Source organism: Girardinichthys multiradiatus, chromosome 20 (assembly GCF_021462225.1).
Source record: "Girardinichthys multiradiatus isolate DD_20200921_A chromosome 20, DD_fGirMul_XY1, whole genome shotgun sequence".
Lineage (NCBI taxonomy): Eukaryota > Metazoa > Chordata > Actinopteri > Cyprinodontiformes > Goodeidae > Girardinichthys > Girardinichthys multiradiatus.
In genome coordinates, this window is record NC_061812.1 from 7,569,199 (window position 1) to 7,587,660 (window position 18,462).

Here is an 18,462-nt window from a genome sequence, read left to right on the forward strand (position 1 = left end):
AAACTGAGCTTCTTTGTGCGCCTTCAAACAAAAAAAAAAACAAAAAAAAAACAAAAAAAATGAGCACAGTCACGTGACCACATGCCATAGTTCAAGATGGAGACCGTGCGATTCAGCGGCTTCGCAGTTAGCTAGCTAGCTGCTTACAAAAATGACACTATTTGATGAAATATGAGAGATTTCGAGACGTTTTGATGCGTACAGCAGGAGTCTTCGACTAAATCGGGATGTGGATTTAACAGCGTTTGATCACTATGAAGCGGCAGTGTTTGTAAACACAGACCACCTGAAGAATATTCAGATAAGAGACAGGAGCAGAAGAAAAATTGCCAATGATCTTAATTTAATCTTGTTAGGAGAGACATCGACATGGCACTGAGAGAACTGAAAGTTTGTCTCCTTGGGGTAAGTCACGGTGTCGAGTCGTTTATGCATAAAATGTATTTGCGGGTCTAAGTTGTTGCAGATTTGTATTGACGTTTGTTAGTCACCTCTGACATGCAGGCTTAGATCAGTTTTAGTTAAACTTCTCGGTCTCCGTCTTAACCACCTTAGAATAAATTCAGTTTGTCAACAGTGCGTTTTAAAGAGATCCTCACAATTATAACAACCTTGAATTATCAGCCTGTATAGCTGATTAATATATGTATAATGAGACGTTTGTAAAATGTCTTAAGTATGAAAGTACTGAAATTCTAACCTTTTGTAAGTTTTCTCCTACTGGCAATTCAGGATTGACGAGTAAATAAATGATTGTTTTAAACTTTTTATTTTTATCTGATTAGATTTTATATATTATAGGTAAGTCATTTCATGTAATTTGGTTTAATGTATTTGGGCAAAATTCTATGTAAAGTACAGCTCACCCATGAAGTACATGCTGCACAATTATATGAACAGAACATGTTTTTGACCATGCTCAGTGAAAACTGCCTTCGTTCTGTTTCTGCAGGATACTGGAGTTGGAAAGTCGAGTATTGTTTGTAGATTTGTGGAGGACAGCTTTGACCCAAATATCAACCCAACAATTGGGTAAGTTCCACCTGTGTCTTTTATGCCATCACCTTTTTGGTGACTTTGACAGGCAGCTTACTAAAGTGGTCTTACTGTTTTGAGTAAGAGCTAAAAAGAAGCACTCATTTGACACGAAATTAATTAGTGGGGCCTAATTATTGGCCAAACATTTGAGATTCTTTTTAAAATGACCTTTTTGCCACAATCTTAATTGTAATATTCAGCTTTTTTTTGTCTCATTAGACTCAAACTAGGCCTGCAGGATGCTTTTAGAAGAATTTTATCTGGGATTAGGTCATGAATGTCACAGGCTAAAAAGGAAAACCTAGACATCCTTTTTCCCAGCGCCACTCTCTGGCTTATTTTGTAAATGTACTGAATTTATATAGTGCTTTTCCAGTCGTACCGGCCACTCAAAATGCTTTACACTAGAGCCATTCATGATTAGATTTATGAATCATATCTCATACCATAGGTGAGGGTTGGAATGTAGATCGACTGGTAGATTAAGAACTTTGGCTTTTGACTCTGCTCTTTGTTGACCACAACAGATCAGAGCAATGCTCTCATTTACTGGAGACGGGGCCAGTCAGTTCCTTCTCCATCCTGCCATCATTCATGAAACCTTTTCTTTGGTAAAAAATGATGGCCTCTGACTTAGAACTGGCTTCAGTCCCAGCTGCTTCACACTCAACTGCCTGTCGAGGGTCATGGCTTGAAAATGCGAACACACATGCCAGCCACATTGTTGGCAAAATGCAAAGACCCTGATCTTCTCAAGACACCCTCCTCTCTACTACTGCACCTACTACTACACCTTGAGGCCCTGTTCATGGACACCATGAACACTATCAGGGATAACGGGCAGCCCTGGCAGGGTCCAAATCTGCACTACAAACACGATTGGGTTTGTGCTGAGAATGGCAAGACAGCTCTTGCTTTTGTTGTGCAGAGACTGGATATCCTGTAAAAGTCATGCCTCCCAATAAATAGCTCCATCTAATAATTAGAATAATTGTGAAGTCTGATATGATGGTTAAAAAATTGATATTTTTAATGCCTCTGAACATTTAATAAAAATAACTACAGCTAATACCTTTGAAAAGTCACAAAGGTTGTTACTGCAGCTAAAATGTTAAATGGAAGCTGATAAGCTGAGACGAGGATAATAGTCCCATAAAAGCAGAATAAAAAACAAGAATAGATTAAAGTGTGCAATAACTTAAAAAAAACGGATTTGTTATTTACTATTAACCCAAAATAACGGTAAAACATTTAAAATGAAAGTAATTAAAAGCATTTTCAAAGATATACAGTCATCACACAAACATTTAGTATTTACAGTTTGAAATAATTGCAGAATGTAACTGAGAGCCTATGCATTGTTTTTTATTTTCTTACGCCTCAGAAATAAATCAATCAAAAATGTTTTATTAATTTAATAATCAGCTGCTCATTGTTTCCTCCAGGGCATCCTTCATGACCAAGACAGTGCAATACCAAAACGAGCTGCATAAGTTCCTAATCTGGGACACGGCAGGACAGGAGCGGGTTAGTATTGTCCTCCGAGTTTTCAACCTCAGGCGGTTTGGACTTGTTTTATCCCAGGGCTCGACACCTCAGAGGTTTTAATTTTAAATTTAGTTGAAGCGCTCTGGAAATATATGCGAATTTCCACATGTTTCTAAAGCAAGTGAAAGAGTTGTGTAGATATAATTGTGTTTGTGTGCGAGCCCCTCACTAGATCATCTCTCAGCCACATGAATCCTGCAGTTAGTTAATACTTCTGAAAGGGGGCAACATTTTCCTTTCTACAGTAAGAGGTCTGGAATATTGTGTGGATTTTGTTTTAGATCAGTGAGTGATGTTTGTCCTGCTTAAAAGCCAACTACAAATCTGTCATATGTTTGTGTTTCAATGCTCCTGAAAAGTGTTTGTCACAATAAGACATTGCTCCTGATACAAACTTGACTCAAGTTTATCCATAAATGCATTTCTTTTCTTAAAACGCCTGCTTTGAGGCGATAGAGGATCTTCAGAGTAAAACACAAACCATGTTGTAACTAAACTCAGAGACAGTTTTTGTGAAAGGAGCAGCTTTCTCCTTTGAATCACAGCCTACATCCAGTGTTTCTATGCATTCGATTTTTAACATCACTTCTCTTTTTTCCTGATGTGAACTTCCCTTTCTCATGCTCAACCTTCTGCTATTGTAATGTTGTATCCCTTGCGTCAGCGCTCTCCCCAGAGCTGAGATAAGATACGGCTTGTCTTTTATCCTCCTTCCCTCTGGAGGATTCCTCTTCCTTGTGCTGTTCAGGGGACATCCGTGCAGACCTATTTAAGATAAGACTGGAAGATGAACTCAGCGTCTGAGCTCTGCAGCCTGTGCTGCTGTTTCTGGTGTATCTTATCTGACCCTCTCTGCCGTTCCACTTCAGAGTGTCCCATGTTTTCTTCTTATGTACCATTTCTTTACTTTTCTATGCACCATTTAGACCTGTCAATCCCCCAATGAGTTCATATCTGTAAATGCAAAAGTGACAAATGCGCCATGTGTCCCTGGGTTCCTGTTTTCACAAAGCTTTATTGTAGTATCTTGAGGCCTTCTGTGGCTTGTTTTCTAATCTCTTTGAAGCTTTCGCCCTTTAAAATCTGACAAATTGCGAGAGAGGAATATAAAACCACCTGAAAATTAAATGCAGCAAGGAAAGCCTCTGAGATTTCCAAAGCTCAGCATTCATATCTTAAAACCAGATGAGGCATCAAGGGACAACTGATCTCCACTGTAAGCCACCTGGCCTCCACCTCTGACTGCTCTGTTTAACAGGAATCAAGCAAGCTGAACCTTTGCATCCAGTTGGAACAAGAAAGTCCCATCCGTACACCCAGCCTGTGGTTTCAGCTATTAATCAGCTCTGCCAGGGTATCAGGAAAGTTGTTTTTTATGCTTCTGTGTGGCCAGACGTCTGGCCTCGGTGTGATTGCTCTTCGGGTTCACGGAGAGATAGACCACACAGGTCTTACTGTGGTGCAGCCCCAACACTTGCCAGTGAAACAGACAGAGCTCTCCTCAGTGCCTCTGCCAAAAAAATCCCAAGCTGGATTCCTGCTGCTAGACCGAAGGCCAGAAACAACTGTAATTATGTGGAATGTGGGCTTTTCTGAGGTAACATTGTCACTCCAAGACGAATGGTTTGTTTTGTTCTATTGTGAAGGAAAACTGAATTTCCGTATAGGCAGCGTCACTCCAGATTTTGAGTCCTGGGTTGTTGCTTCCCAAATAAATATCATTAGGTGATGCATGGCAGTTAAATTTATTAGCCCGTTGAAAGCTCCAGAGTAAGCTGCACAAGGAAAATAAATTTAAAAAAAAATTAAAAAAAACTATATATATGTTCGGTAATAAAGAAATTATTTGAACCAAAACCCTGAATTTTTCTATATTTCTAAAATTATAAGGTAAAAGTCTTCAATTTCTTTGCAGAATACCTCCACAGAAAAAAGAGAACATTTGAAAAACAAACTACAGTATATACTATATTAAAATATTAAAAGTTTCCTTTCAGGTAACCACAGTAATACGGCTGTTTAATGCTGTGTTCCAGTAGCATTATCTCACACATACAAAAAAACCGAGTTGTTTCCTTCAGAGATAACGGAAAAGCCCCCTAATCCAAATATTACTGAGCGGCCTTATTGATGAGGTCAGGTCTGACCCAGGGAGAGTTTTACCATTAAACACCAGAACCTGGTAAACTCGAATCCTCCCAGGCTGCTTTGAGTTTACACATTCTTCTGTTCTGATTAAGGAGGTCTTCTTGATGTATTGGGTTCAGATCAAATGTGCGATCTTTCATAAATAACTCCTTGTTAACATCTTTTGACACTTTCTGCTCATCTTTCCATTGATAGCCTTTGATTGTGCGAGGTGAAAGAACTTGCACTACTTCATTTTAAAATGCAGCTTTTTAATTTTGTTCTGTTTAGATTTTTTTGCATAGATTAGCCAGAGTCGATGAAAAGCTACAACATGGTCCGTAGGAGATCATCATATATATAATGGTGCAGTTATACTGAGCTGGAATATTTTGCATTCTTATATCGAAAAAATGAATGACTAAAAGGAAATAAAGGTCCTCAATTATAAGTAAATAACAGCTTTTTTTCCCATAGTTCCGTGCTCTGGCACCGATGTACTACAGAGGTTCGGCAGCCGCCATCATTGTCTATGACATTACAAAAGAGGTGATTTTGTCTTTTCATTCTCAACTACTTTGTCTTTACATTCATTAAATTTGTGCAGAAAGCAAAAAAAAGTTTTTATGATAATGTTTTCTAATCGTATTGATGCATTTTAACATGAGAGTGGTACCAATCTCGATCTTTCTTATAAAAAGTGATGATTCTGGGTTCCCTAAATTGTCACTGGAGATGCAGCTTTATGCATTGTTTCATCTACAATAACATGTTTTTTGTCTCATCAGGAGTCCTTCCAAACTCTGAAGAACTGGGTGAAAGAGCTTCGCCAGCACGGCCCTCCCAATATAGTGGTCGCCATTGCTGGCAACAAATGTGACCTTTTAGATGCGAGGTGAACCTTTGACTGAACTAACGCTTTTATCTGATTATTTCTCCTAATTCACAACCGTAAAGAGAGAGGGATAATGTACTTTCAGAAAATACTTGTAGATATTTTCATTTCTTTCCTTCAAAATGATATAAAAGGAATCTTGGTAATATTTTTTTACTGTTATCTTCTGGATAAACACTCATATCTCCATCTGTTAAATTGTGAAATTTCCACACATTATCAGTGGAAAAAAAAACCATTAGATCGCTATTAAGAGTGTTGGTTTATATGTTGCTAAATATTGTTTTTTAATATATCTCTCTTATATTTACAGAGAAGTGCCAGAAAAGGATGCCAAGGATTATGCTGATTCCATCCATGCAATCTTTGTGGAAACCAGCGCTAAGAATGCCATAAACATCAACGAAGTGTTTGTAGAGATAAGTGAGTTTAAAACTTAAGTATTTTCTGCTGCTCACCTCAACATGTCGTCCACAGGTCTTTTCAGATATTCGTTTAATTCCTGTAATTAATACCAGATACTTTTATACTTTGAATGATTTGGGTATAAAAAGAATGTTTTAAGTGTATGTAAAGGCGATTTCAGAAGTCAGCAAGTAAAACACAGGGAGTTAGGCATTTTCTTTTCAGCTACTTGAAAACATATTTATTACCCAACCTTTAAATTTGATATATTTTATTTAGATTTTGTGCGATAGACTAACACAACATACCACATAATGGTGGAGAGGAAGAGAAAAAAGGTTTCTGATTTAAATTTTTTTCTTCAAATGAATCTAAAACGTGCAGCGTGCCTTTCGGTTTATTTCACCCGGAAGGTGATCTTCCATCCCAATCTCAATACGTTTGCAGGTTTTCTTCTAGCATTTCCCTGTACTCTATCCATCCTTGCATCAACTCTGAGCCGCTTCCCTGCTCCTGCTAAAGAAGAGCCTCCTCACAGCATGATGCTCTCACCATCATGTTTCACAGTTTAGATTGTGTATTCAGGATGATGTGCAGCGTTAGTTTTACTCTAGACATAATATTTTGCATGAACGGTAAACATTTAAATCTTGGTCTGATCTTACTAGAGCACCTTCTCCCACATATTTGCGGAGTCCCTTACATGGCCCCTAACAACCCAACAGGATTTCTTATGGCTTTGTTTCAACAATGGCTTTCTTCTCTTCACTCTTTCATAAAAGCTAAAGCTGTGAGGTATATGACTAATAGTTGTCAACACATTTTCCCAACTCAGCTGTGGATCTGTGCAGCTCCCCAGAATTGGGCCTCTTGGTTACTTCCCAGATTATTATTATTGTTGCCTCGTCTGTCAGTTTAAGAAATAAACAATGCATGCCCCTGAAAAGATCTTTTGATTAATAATTTAAACACATTAATAGTGCTTTTCGTTATTCGGGTAATCATTGACCGTATATCATCCAAATCAGTGTTTCAGTGAGCGAGAGGCTCACTTGGTGAGGAAACTGCATCGATGTATAAAAGCCAGCAAGTCATTTAGCACACCCCTTCTTCATCGACCACAAGGTTGTGACATAAAAAGTGACATTTTTCCCTCTTTGTCCAAAATCAGCCTCTGTTTTTATCAGCTCGCTGGTTAAGCAACTAGCCTAGCTTCTGACGGTTAACAAGCTCCAACGAGTGGCGTGAGGAGAGCGAGGAGGGAAAAGAGAGGAAGATAGGAGAAATATGTACAGAAATATATACAGAAGAAAAATAGATGAGAGAAATGAGGGGAGGGAAAAAAGAGGACAGATTTTTCAAAAAGGTCTGTGAGGATGTTAATGTCAGATATAAGCTTAATTCATATTTTACTGACATTTTAGATTTGTTCCTAGAGAGATATCCATATTTTGAAATGTATACAAGTATTTCTTTTTAAGTTTGGGGTCGGAGTTTTGATAATTTTTTCTAGGCTAGTAGTTATCACATGACTTAGATGTTCAGTTTGTCAGATAACTATTTCCTTTTAAAGTCAACAATTTTTCAGATTTGATTGTTAAAAAAATTGATGCAAAACATTGTTCTGCTTTTTTGGGAAACATTCATTCATTCATCTTCAATTCAATTCAAAAATACTTTATTAATCCCAAAGGGAAATTAAATGTTGTTATAGCTCATATTATGAAGGTTTCCTCAAAGAGCCGTTGTAGATGCTGATGGCTGTGGGCAGGAAGGATCTCCTGTAGCGCTCCGTCTTACAGCAGATCTGAAGAAGCCTCTGACTGAAGACAACTCTGTTGTTGTAGGACAGTCTCATGAAGAGGATGCTCAGGGTTCTCCATAATGTTCTTCATTTTATGAAGCATCCGTCTTTCCACAATGATCTCCAGAGGTTCCAGAGGAGTCCCCAGAACAGAACCAGCCTTTTGTATCAGCTTGTTGAGTTTTTTTTCAAGTCCCTGGCTCTGATGCTGCTTCTCCAGCAGATGATGGTAGAAGAGATCAGACTCTCCACAACAGATTTATAGAAGATATGCAGCATCTTGCTGCAAACACTGAAGGACCTAAGCTTCCTCAAGAAGTACAGTCTGCTCTGTCCCTTCTTGTAGATGGCTTCACAATTGCATCTCCACTCTAGTCTGTTGTCCAGGTGAACACCGAGGTATTTATACTCCTCCACCATCTCCACTTCTTCTCCCATGATAGAAATAGTTTTTGACTTATTCCTGTTTCTCTTAAAATCTACAATCATCTCCTTTGTTTTAGTCACGTTCAACATGAGATGATTGTTTCCACACCATGCCACAAAGCGGTCCACCACTTTCCTGTACTCAGCTTCTTGTCCATCTCTGATCCACCCCACGACTGCAGAATCATCTGAGTATTTCTGCAGATGACAGGAGTCTGTCTTGTACTGGAAGTCTGAGGTGTACAGAGTGAAGAGGAATGGTGAGAGTACAGTCCCCTGTGGTGCTCCTGTGCTGCTGACTACCTGGTTAGACTCACAACTCTTCAGTCTCACAAACTGTGGTCTGTTTGTCAGGTAGTCTTTGATCCAGGAGATTATTGAGGCCTCCACCTGAGTCTTCTGGAGTTTCTGACAAAGCAAATCAGGTTGGATTGTATTAAATGCACTGGAGACATCAAAGAACATGATCCTCACAGTGCTGCTGGCTTTGTCCAGATGACAGTGGGTTTGTTGAAGCAGGTTCTATACTGCTTCTTCCATACTGGGCCACATGGGAGCGGGTGCCTACACACGTAGACAAAATTGTTGGTACCCCTCGCTTAATGAAAGAAAAACACACAATGGTCACAGAAATAACTTGAATCTGACAAAGGTAATAATAAATAAAGATCCTATGAAAATGAACAAATGAAAGTCAGGCATTGCTTTTCAAACATGCTTCAACAGATTTATTTAAAAAAAATACACTCATGAAACAGGCCTGGACAAAATGATGGTACCCTTAACTTAATATTTTGTTGCACAACCTTTTGAGGTAATCACTGCAATCAAACGATTCCTATAACTGTCGGTGAGACTTCTTCACCTCTCAGCAGGTATCTTGGCCCACTCCTCATGAGCAAACTGCTCCAGTTGTCTCAGGTTTGAGGGGTGCCTTTTCCAGACGGCATGTTTCTGCTCCTTCCAAAGATGCTCAATAGGATTTAGGTCAGGGCTCATAGAAGGCCACTTCAGAATAGTCCAATGTTTTCCTCTTAGCCATTCTTGGGTGTTTTTAGCTGTGTGTTTTGGGTCATTATCATGTTGCAAGACCCATGACCTGCGACTGAGACCAAGCTTTCCGACACTGGGCAGCACATTTCTCTCTAGAATCCCCTGATAGTCTTGAGATTTCATTATTCCCTGCACCGATTCAAGACACCCTGTACCAGATGCAGCAAAGCAGCCCAGAACATAACAGAGCCTCCTCCATGTTTCACTGAAGGGACAGCGTTCTTCTCTTCATATGCTTCATGTTCCTTGCCAAAAAGTTACATTTTTGTCTCATCTGTCCATAGGACATTCTCCCAGAAGCTTTGTGGCTTGTCAACATGTAGTTTGGCAAACTCCAGTCTGGCTTTTTTATGATTTATTTTCAACAATGGTCTCCTTGGTCGTTTCCCATTAAGTCCACTTTGCCTCAAACAACGTCGGATGGTACGATCTGACACCGATGTTCCTTGAGCTTGAAGTTCACCTTTAATCTCTTTAGAAGTTTTTCTGGGCTCTTTTGTTACCGTTCGTATTATCCGTCTCTTTGTTTTGTCATCAATTTTCCTCCTGCGGCCACGTCCAGGGAGGTTGGTTACAGTCCCATGGATCTTAAATTTCTGAATAATATGTGCAACTGTAGTCATGAACATGAAGGTGCTTGGACATGGTCTTATAACCTTTACCTTTAACATGCTTGTCTATAATTTTCTTTCTAATCTCCTGAGACAACTCTTTCCTTTGTTTCCTCTGGTCCATGTTGAGTGTGGTACACACCATGTCACCATGGTGTGTACCATGGCATTTCTCTTGCTCTCGGTGGAAGACGCACGCATTTTCTCTCCCTCTCTCCCTCCCTGCTGATCCCTGCTTCTGCTTTTGTTTGTATTTTTCTCAGAGCCTTGCTTTGCATATCCTCCAAACTTGTAAATTATGGATTTGGTCAGCAGGTCTCTCAACGTAATTGGTCAAATTTATTATTTTTTTTCCCACGGGAAGACAGGGTAAAGGAGACCCTCTTGTCCAGGCGGGACGTTCTTCTCTGGAAACACAATGGATTCTTGGCAGCAGTGGAAGATTGTGTGCCTGACTACAATGTCGGTCGCGGATGTAGAAAATGTGTACATATTTGGACTTTGATAACAGGATTTCTGCTTTTAAGTTGGTTTAAGTTGGTTACCTGGCTTATCGAGTGATTTGCAAAATGTGGGCGGCTGTTCAAAGCTTTCCAAAGCTGCCTGCGATGTTAGATGGAGTCTGTAGAGCGATCAACACTCAGACTGAAATGTTAAGAGAGCAGAATCACAAGCTGGACATGATTCTTGAACAGAATCGCAGCCTGGCAGCGGTTGGACTCAGAGGTTAAAGGATATAATCTTGGAGAAGCTGTACGCTCCAGATCTGTGGAAAATACCAGAAATTTGGCTATTTGGATTCGCAATTGAGACATACCAGTAAAACTCTTAAGGTGGTTGGAAATTCACAACTGCCCGAACCACAACATTTATTGTTTTTCTAAATCTGGTTCCCCAATGTGGTCTTGGCAACTTCTGCTAACTGGCTATCGACAAAATATCTCCTGAATGTTATATAAACACGACGCTCTTCCGCAGCACTCCCCTACCAGCTGTGTGCTGATAGGACTATGTGGCCGATTGATAAAATTTCCACCTCTCTTCTCAAGGACAATGGCGCTTCTATCAGTGTTGACAGTCTAATTCTTGCAAACACACTCAGACTTATATATTCGCACCCTCAAGATCCCACCGTACCCTTGCTGAATCTTTACTTATGTGTGTGTTGCTTACCCCTGCTGAGGTTTTTTTGTACTGTTATGATATGATTTATTTTCCCTCCTATCTTACTTTACCTAAATGTGTGATTTCATTACTTTTTATAGATTTTACCAGCAAAAACCAAACATTATTAGTAACTTGGACTTTATCTGCTCTTACACCAATGACCCAGCTTTCTTAATTAGATTATTTAGTTCAACTTCAGCACCAGTAAAAGCAATATATTATTAGCACCTGAAAATGTGGATTAAAGCTGTTTTGTATCAGTGACTCAGCTTCACTAGTTAGAATTCAGTGGAATGATAAGACTTCTTAGCACAAGATGCTTTCCCCTATATAGAGGATGTAATGATATAATTACCTCTTTAGAAAGATTGGTTTAGAACCAGCTCTTACCAGTAAAACCCAAAGGATTATTAATGTTATCTGTATCATTGTAATATTGACCAGAGATTTTTAGATTTCTCAGAAGGATTCATAGATTTTTAGATTTCTTAGCATTTGATTTGTTTTTCTGTGTTCTTTGTGATTGTACTGTAATTGTATGTACAACGCTTTGAGTGTCTCGTTACTGAAAAGCACTATATAAATAAACTTACCTTACCTTACCTTACCAAACAGCACAGTGACTACCTGAAGCCCTATATATAGGCCCACAGACTGATTACAAGAATGTAGACACCTGTAATGCTAATTAATGGACACACCTTGATTTAACATGTCCCTTTGGTTACATTATTTTCAGGGGTACCATCATTTTTGTCCAGGTCTGTCTCATGAGTTTATTTTAAAAAATAATCCTGTTGAAGCATGTTTTGAAAAGCAATGTCTGACTTTCATTCGTTCATTTTCATAGAATTTTCATTCATTATTGTCAGATTCAAGTTATTTCTGGGACCATTGTGGGTTTTTCTTTCATTAACCGAGGGGTACCAACAATGTTGTCCACATGTGTATCTCCAGCAGTCTACGGACGAGAGGCAGTGTACACCCTGGACAGGTCGCCAGTCCATCGCAGGGCAATGCACACACTCATTCACATCTAAGGGCAATTTAAAGAGACCAATTTACCTAACAGGCATGTAGGCATGTTTTAGGACTGTGGGGGGAGCCGGAGTACCCGGTGAAAAACCACGCATGCATGAGGAGAACATGCAAAATACATATGTGTTTTTATTTGTTTTGTAGTGGGTGTCTGCTAATGACGATATACCGTGTAAATGTGTGTGTGTGTGTCCAATTGTCAGCCAACCAGGTCAATAAACAACAATGCTATAAATATTATTACTTTCCTTAACATTATTTAATATGCTGAGGTCTCGACACTACAAGGAAAGTTGCAAAGGAGGAGATAAGAGATAGGAAAGCTTTTTTTTTCCCATGTCCCCCCCAGAAATTACTCTCTGAAATGTTCCTGTTTATTGTCCCCCCAAAAAATTTAATGGGATTTTCGCCCCTGGTATCACCAGTGCACTTGAATACTTCATAAATGCTGGACCTTTAACAGTATACTGATAAAAAGCTGAAGGGTCCCTCTCTTAAATCTAAATACTGAAGGCTCATATCAAAGTGTCTGTGTGTTTCCTTGCAGGTAAGCGGATCCCTGTTGCTGAAGCTGCAGGAGGAACCTCGGCCAAAGGTTTCAAACTGGGACGACAGGCCTCAGAGTCTCGAAGGGCATGCTGCTGATAGTGCTGGTGACTGAACTCAACACAACCTGAGACCTAACGGTTACCAACCCGATATTCTCCTGGTGTGCTTCAGCTTAAAGACACAACACACTATCAAAAACAGCAACAAACACCCAAATCTGGTCACTGCAGCACGACTCTTGACAGCAGCAGCCAAGACATTTTTATGGCTCTCTGCACAAGCAAATCATCATGTTTCGTATTCAAAATGCTTGTAGAAGATATTTTTCCCAAACATTCATACATTAATGGAGATATGTGAAATTTTCCAGACTGCTCTATGGACGTTAGATGTCATCTATATTTGTGCACTTGTACATTTGTAAAAATAATTTTCTGTCAACAAAAAAAATAACGCGTTGAAGTAATTTAACCTCTTTCAGTTATTTTGAAAAACTAAGTTATCTTTTTTAATTAGAAGAAAACCTAAAACATTTTCAGCTTTATGAAGGATCCCTCTTCGTTGTTTATGTGTTTACTCAGTAATTTATTTATATGTAACTTTTATTGCCTGGTTTTTGTTTCAAACGGGGCAACCCTCGCTCAGCCCAACAAATTCTCTAGATTTGAACAACAATAATGTAGAAAACAATGCAGAAATGAAATATGTGTGGGAGCCTACTTCCTTCATACCGGGGATTAGTTCAACATTTTGGTAAAATCCTGTTACTGTCCTGAGTGTGAGCTAAATGTAGGGCTAGCTTACTGGTGTATTGTTAAGGCAGCAGTCAGTGGGCATGTTTGCTAGAAGTCCATCTTATTCCTCTCTCTTTTACTTTTAAGAATAGTCTCATTGGCACTCTTACGGTTCTTGTGAATAATATGTTATTACTGTAAATGGACCTCTTTGATCAGAAGACCCCTACATGCAGCATCTCTGTGTTTAATCAGAGCTTTAACAGTGGCTAATTATTCTATGTTAACACTGCCATATCCTGCCATCTGTTCTGCATTTCCTCCCTATAGTCAGAGAAGATGCCCTCTGTTGCACATGCTCGTGTTATTTGTTCATCCTTCTTTAGCTTTTGCTTCGCAAACTATTTAATGAGGGAAGCAGTTTTTTTTTTTGCCAGATCCTTTAATTGTCCAACAAATATGTTTTCATCTTTCTTTTTTCCCCTAATCAGCACTGCCTTGCACTTCCAAGTGCTGTTTTACTACTTGGCTTGTGTTGAAAATGCTGAGATCTGGAAAATAGGCCTCATTTAAAGGAAATTTGTATTTTAGGGCTCAGATCTCATGTTAGCAGGTTAGCAAGTTTTATAAGAAGTGAATTAGATGTGGCTCTGTGTCAACAGGCTAACCCCTCACTGAACTTTAATCGGGATTCGACCCTGAATCCTGCTTTGCACCAGAGTATGTTTGGATTTTCCTTCCTTTCACTGTTTGTGCCTCATTTTTCTTTAACGTCAAGGCCTTGCTTCTTGCTTGGTTGTAGTACATAATATAAGTTTAAGAGCCATTTCCTGTCCTGTATGTGATTTTTAGATCTGCATTGCAGTGGTACAGTAATTCACCCTTACCATATAGTACTAACTGGTCTTTGTATCTTTGTTTGCCCTCAATTTAATTTTCAAATCTGGTTCAAAACTAAAGTGAACGAGAACAAATGTTGGAATATTGAGACTATAGGTTCACACGGGTGGAGCAAAATTTGTTTCTAGACCTTTTCACTCTTGTCAGTTTAAATAATGCTTTAATTTTTTGTTTTATTTTCTAAATGCAAGAGTTTAACGTGGATAACGCCTCGCAGTTATATGGTCAATGTTTTACTCAGACATAACACCCTTCACGCTGAATGGCACCCCTGGTACAGATGTGGTAACAAGCCATGAAAGAATCATTCTTTTTAGTTTCAATTAGCAGAGTGAAATCTGCCTCATATTTATATGCCTGGGAAACAAGAAACAATGGTTGTGGTACCATTGATTTGGATCTTTTTTTTTTTTTGTTATTCTTAACATTGGATTTTTTCCCCTCTATATTAATGTACTAAAGGCTGTGTTTTTCTAAATATTTAGAGTGTGAGATTATCCTGGTGCAATAAAAGATGAGTTTATTTTGAAGCGTTTCACACATCCTGACCAGCGGCGCCATTAAGACTGAATAGCAGTAAGTTACCTGACTAAATAAGGCAGAGGGACTTCTATACCATCTGAAAACCTGAGAAAATACTTTTAGTCAACTCATTAGTCTTAATCATGGCTTCAGCAAAGATATTTACATAGGGACAGCACTTTAGTGGTTTAAAAGCTGCATTTTCTTTGTGTTAATTCTCCTATCACTTGATTACATGTAGGAAGTCCCAACTTTTTGTCCCTTGATTTTTATTTGTTCTTTCTTTTTTAAGGTTTTTGCAAATTTTATTCTGCTTTTGACATCTTGGTGCCAAAGCCATTTTACCAAACCACATTTACTCATCTTAACTGTTGATGTGATGATATGATTTGTAAGTTTGATGATTATAACCCAGATTTTTTCTCTGATTAGTTAAAGAAGCATGATGTTAATAATGCACCAGTGTTGGTTTCTTCATTGAAGTTAACAAAAAGTCTTGGGCTGGTCCTGGGAATTTCATTAATCTGTTACATGTGCATTTTACAGTGTAGATATTTGCCATCAGATTGCACACAAGTTAATATCAATACTCTTATTTTATGTTTGTGCGAACACAATATCTGTACACTATGTTGGGTACATATATCAGCAGTCTAGTTCCCATATTTAGCTTTTTATTTTTTCATATTGATTGTAACAAAATGCCTGAAAATACATGTTTGCAGTATAAGGCCAAATGTGTGAAAAGGGAATTGTTTACTAATAAAACACATTCAAAAAGACAGGAAGAATGATTATGTGCTCGTTGTCTGACTGAAGTTTCCCAGTCCCAACTGAAATGTTGGCATTTCAGCTCCTTGGGAGTACAGTAACAATGTTGTCAGGTGTGTGTTGTTCAGTTCTCTGCCAGCTGAAAGTCTCTCTCTCTTTACTCACTTTCTCTCTCTATACACACATACAGGGGTTGGACAATGAAACTGAAACACCTGTCATTTTAGTGTGGGAGGTTTCATGGCTAAATTGGACCAGCCTGGTAGCCAGTCTTCATTGCTTGCACATTGCACCAGTAAGAGCAGAGTGTGAAGGTTCAATTAGCAGGGTAAGAGCACAGTTTTGCTCAAAATATTGAAATGCACACAACATTATGGGTGACAGAGGGGTGACCAGAGTTCAAAAGAGGACAAATTGTTTGTGCACGTCTTGCTGGCGCATCTGTGACCAAGACACCAAGTCTTTGTGATGTATCAAGAGCCACGGTATCCAGGGTAATGTCAGCATACCACCAAGAAGGACGAACCACATCCAACAGGATTAACTGTGGACGCAAGAGGAAGCTGTCTGAAAGGGATGTTCTGGTGCTAACCCGGATTATATCCAAAAAACATAAAACCACGGCTGCCCAAATCATGGCAGAATTAAATGTGCACCTCAACTCTCGTTTCCACCAGAACTGTCCGTCAGGAGCTCCACAGGGTCAATATACACGGCCGGGCTGCTATATCCAAACCTCTGGTCACTCATGCCAATGCCAAACGTCAGTTTCAATGGTGCAAGGAGCGCAAATCTTGGGCTGTGGACAATGTGAAACATGTATTGTTCTCTGATGAGTCCACCTTTACTGTTTTTCCCCACATCCGGGAGAGTTACGGTGTGGAGAAGCCCCAAAGAAGCGTAGTACCACCCAGACTGTTGCATGTCCAGAGTGAAGCATGGGGGTGGATCAGTGATGGTTTGGGCTGCCATATCATGGCATTCTCTTGGCCCAATACTTGTGCTAGATGGGCGCATCACTGCCAAGGACTACCAAACCATTCTTGAAGACCATGTGCATCCAATGGTTCAAACACTGTATCCTGAAGGCGGTGCCGTGTTTCAGGATGACAATGCACCAATACACACAGCAAGACTGGTGAAAGATTGGTTTGATGAACATGAAAGTGAAGTTGAACATCTCCCATGGCCTGCACAGTCACCAGATCTAAATATTATTGAGCCACTTTGGGGTGTTTTGGAGGAGCGAGTCAGGAAACGTTTTCCTCCACCAGTATCACGTAGTGACCTGGCCACTATCCTGCAAGAAGAATGGCTTAAAATCACTCTGACCACTGTGCAGGACTTGTATATGTCATTCCCAAGACGAATTGATGCTGTATTGGCCGCAAAAGGAGGCCCTACACCATACACCATGAAGTGTAGCTCAGGAAATAAAGTTCATGCTGAATTAATCACTGTGTACAGTATATCATTTCAATAATGGTTTCAATGTTTATTTCATCAACAAATTACATATTTCTAGATTTTAATTTTATTGTAATAATTATAATTTGCACAAATTTATTTATAAAAAATTATGTTTTATTGGTTTGGATTCTTATTGACCCTTAAGAACAACATATGAAATCTACCCAAGATACCATAGTTTGACAGGTGGAAAATTGCATTTTAGAAACAAGATATTAGCTAAAATCTTATTTTCTCCTTTATTTCTTTCCACATACAGGTCCTTCTCAAAATATTAGCATATTGTGATAAAGTTCATTATTTTCCATAATGTAATGATGAAAATTTAACATTCATATATTTTAGATTCATTGCACACTAACTGAAATATTTCAGGTCTTTTATTGTCTTAATACGGATGATTTTGGCATACAGCTCATGAAAACCCAAAATTCCTATCTCACAAAATTAGCATATCATTAAAAGGGTCTCTAAACGAGCTATGAACCTAATCATCTGAATCAACGAGTTAACTCTAAACACCTGCAAACGATTCCTGAGGCCTTTAAAACTCCCAGCCTGGTTCATCACTCAAAACCCCGATCATGGGTAAGACTGCCAACCTGACTGCTGTCCAGAAGGCCACTATTGACACCCTCAAGCAAGAGGTTAAGACACAGACATTATTGTCTTAATACGGATGATTTTGGCATACAGCTCATGAAAACCCAAAATTCCTATCTCACAAAATTAGCATATTTCATCCGACCAATAAAAGAAAAGTGTTTTTAATACAAAAAACGTCAACCTTCAAATAATCATGTTCAGTTATGCACTCAATACTTGGTGGGGAATCCTTTTGCAGAAATGACTGCTTCAATGCGGCGTGGCATGGAGGCAATCAGCCTGTGGCACTGAGGTCTTATGGAGGCCCAGGATGCTTCAATAGCGGCCTTTAGCTCATCCAGAGTGTTGGGTCTTGAGTCTCTCAACGTTCTCTTCACAATATCCCACAGATTCTCTATGGGGTTCAGGTCAGGAGAGTTGGCAGGCCAATTGAGCACAGTGATACCATGGTCAGTAAACCATTTACCAGTGGTTTTGGCACTGTGAGCAGGTGCCAGGTCGTGCTGAAAAATGAAATCTTCATCTCCATAAAGCTTTTCAGCAGATGGAAGCATGAAGTGCTCCAAAATCTCCTGATAGCTAGCTGCATTGACCCTGCCCTTGATAAAACACAGTGGACCAACACCAGCAGCCGACACGGCACCCCAGACCATCACTGACTGTGGGTACTTGACACTGGACGTCTGGCATTTTGGCATTTCCTTCTCCCCAGTCTTCCTCCAGACTCTGGCACCTTGATTTCCGAATGACATGCAGAATTTGCTTTCATCCGAAAAAAGTACTTTGGACCACTGAGCA

The 18,462-nt window shown here is 39.3% G+C and overlaps 1 protein-coding gene across 1 annotated transcript; it reads left to right on the forward strand.

Annotated features, from left to right (window-relative positions):
- The first annotated feature begins 89 nt into the window (after window positions 1–89).
- rab22a (RAB22A, member RAS oncogene family) lies at window positions 90–15,599 on the forward strand. Its single transcript, XM_047346942.1, has 7 exons — window positions 90–405; window positions 953–1,032; window positions 2,484–2,565; window positions 5,191–5,262; window positions 5,502–5,608; window positions 5,922–6,031; window positions 12,660–15,599. Exons 1-7 carry the CDS (start codon window positions 370–372, stop codon window positions 12,755–12,757), a joined length of 585 nt encoding a protein of 194 aa, XP_047202898.1. The 5' UTR covers window positions 90–369; the 3' UTR covers window positions 12,758–15,599.
- The last annotated feature ends 2,863 nt before the right edge of the window (window positions 15,600–18,462 follow it).

Bases quoted from the DNA above. Each gene is read 5' to 3' on its own strand.
- rab22a (XM_047346942.1), top strand. From the start codon at position 370: ATGGCACTGAGAGAACTGAAAGTTTGTCTCCTTGGG. The intron at 406-952 runs GTAAGTCACGGT...CTGTTTCTGCAG, and splicing joins TGAAAGTTTGTCTCCTTGGG to GATACTGGAGTTGGAAAGTC. The intron at 6,032-12,659 runs GTGAGTTTAAAA...GTTTCCTTGCAG, and splicing joins CGAAGTGTTTGTAGAGATAA to GTAAGCGGATCCCTGTTGCT.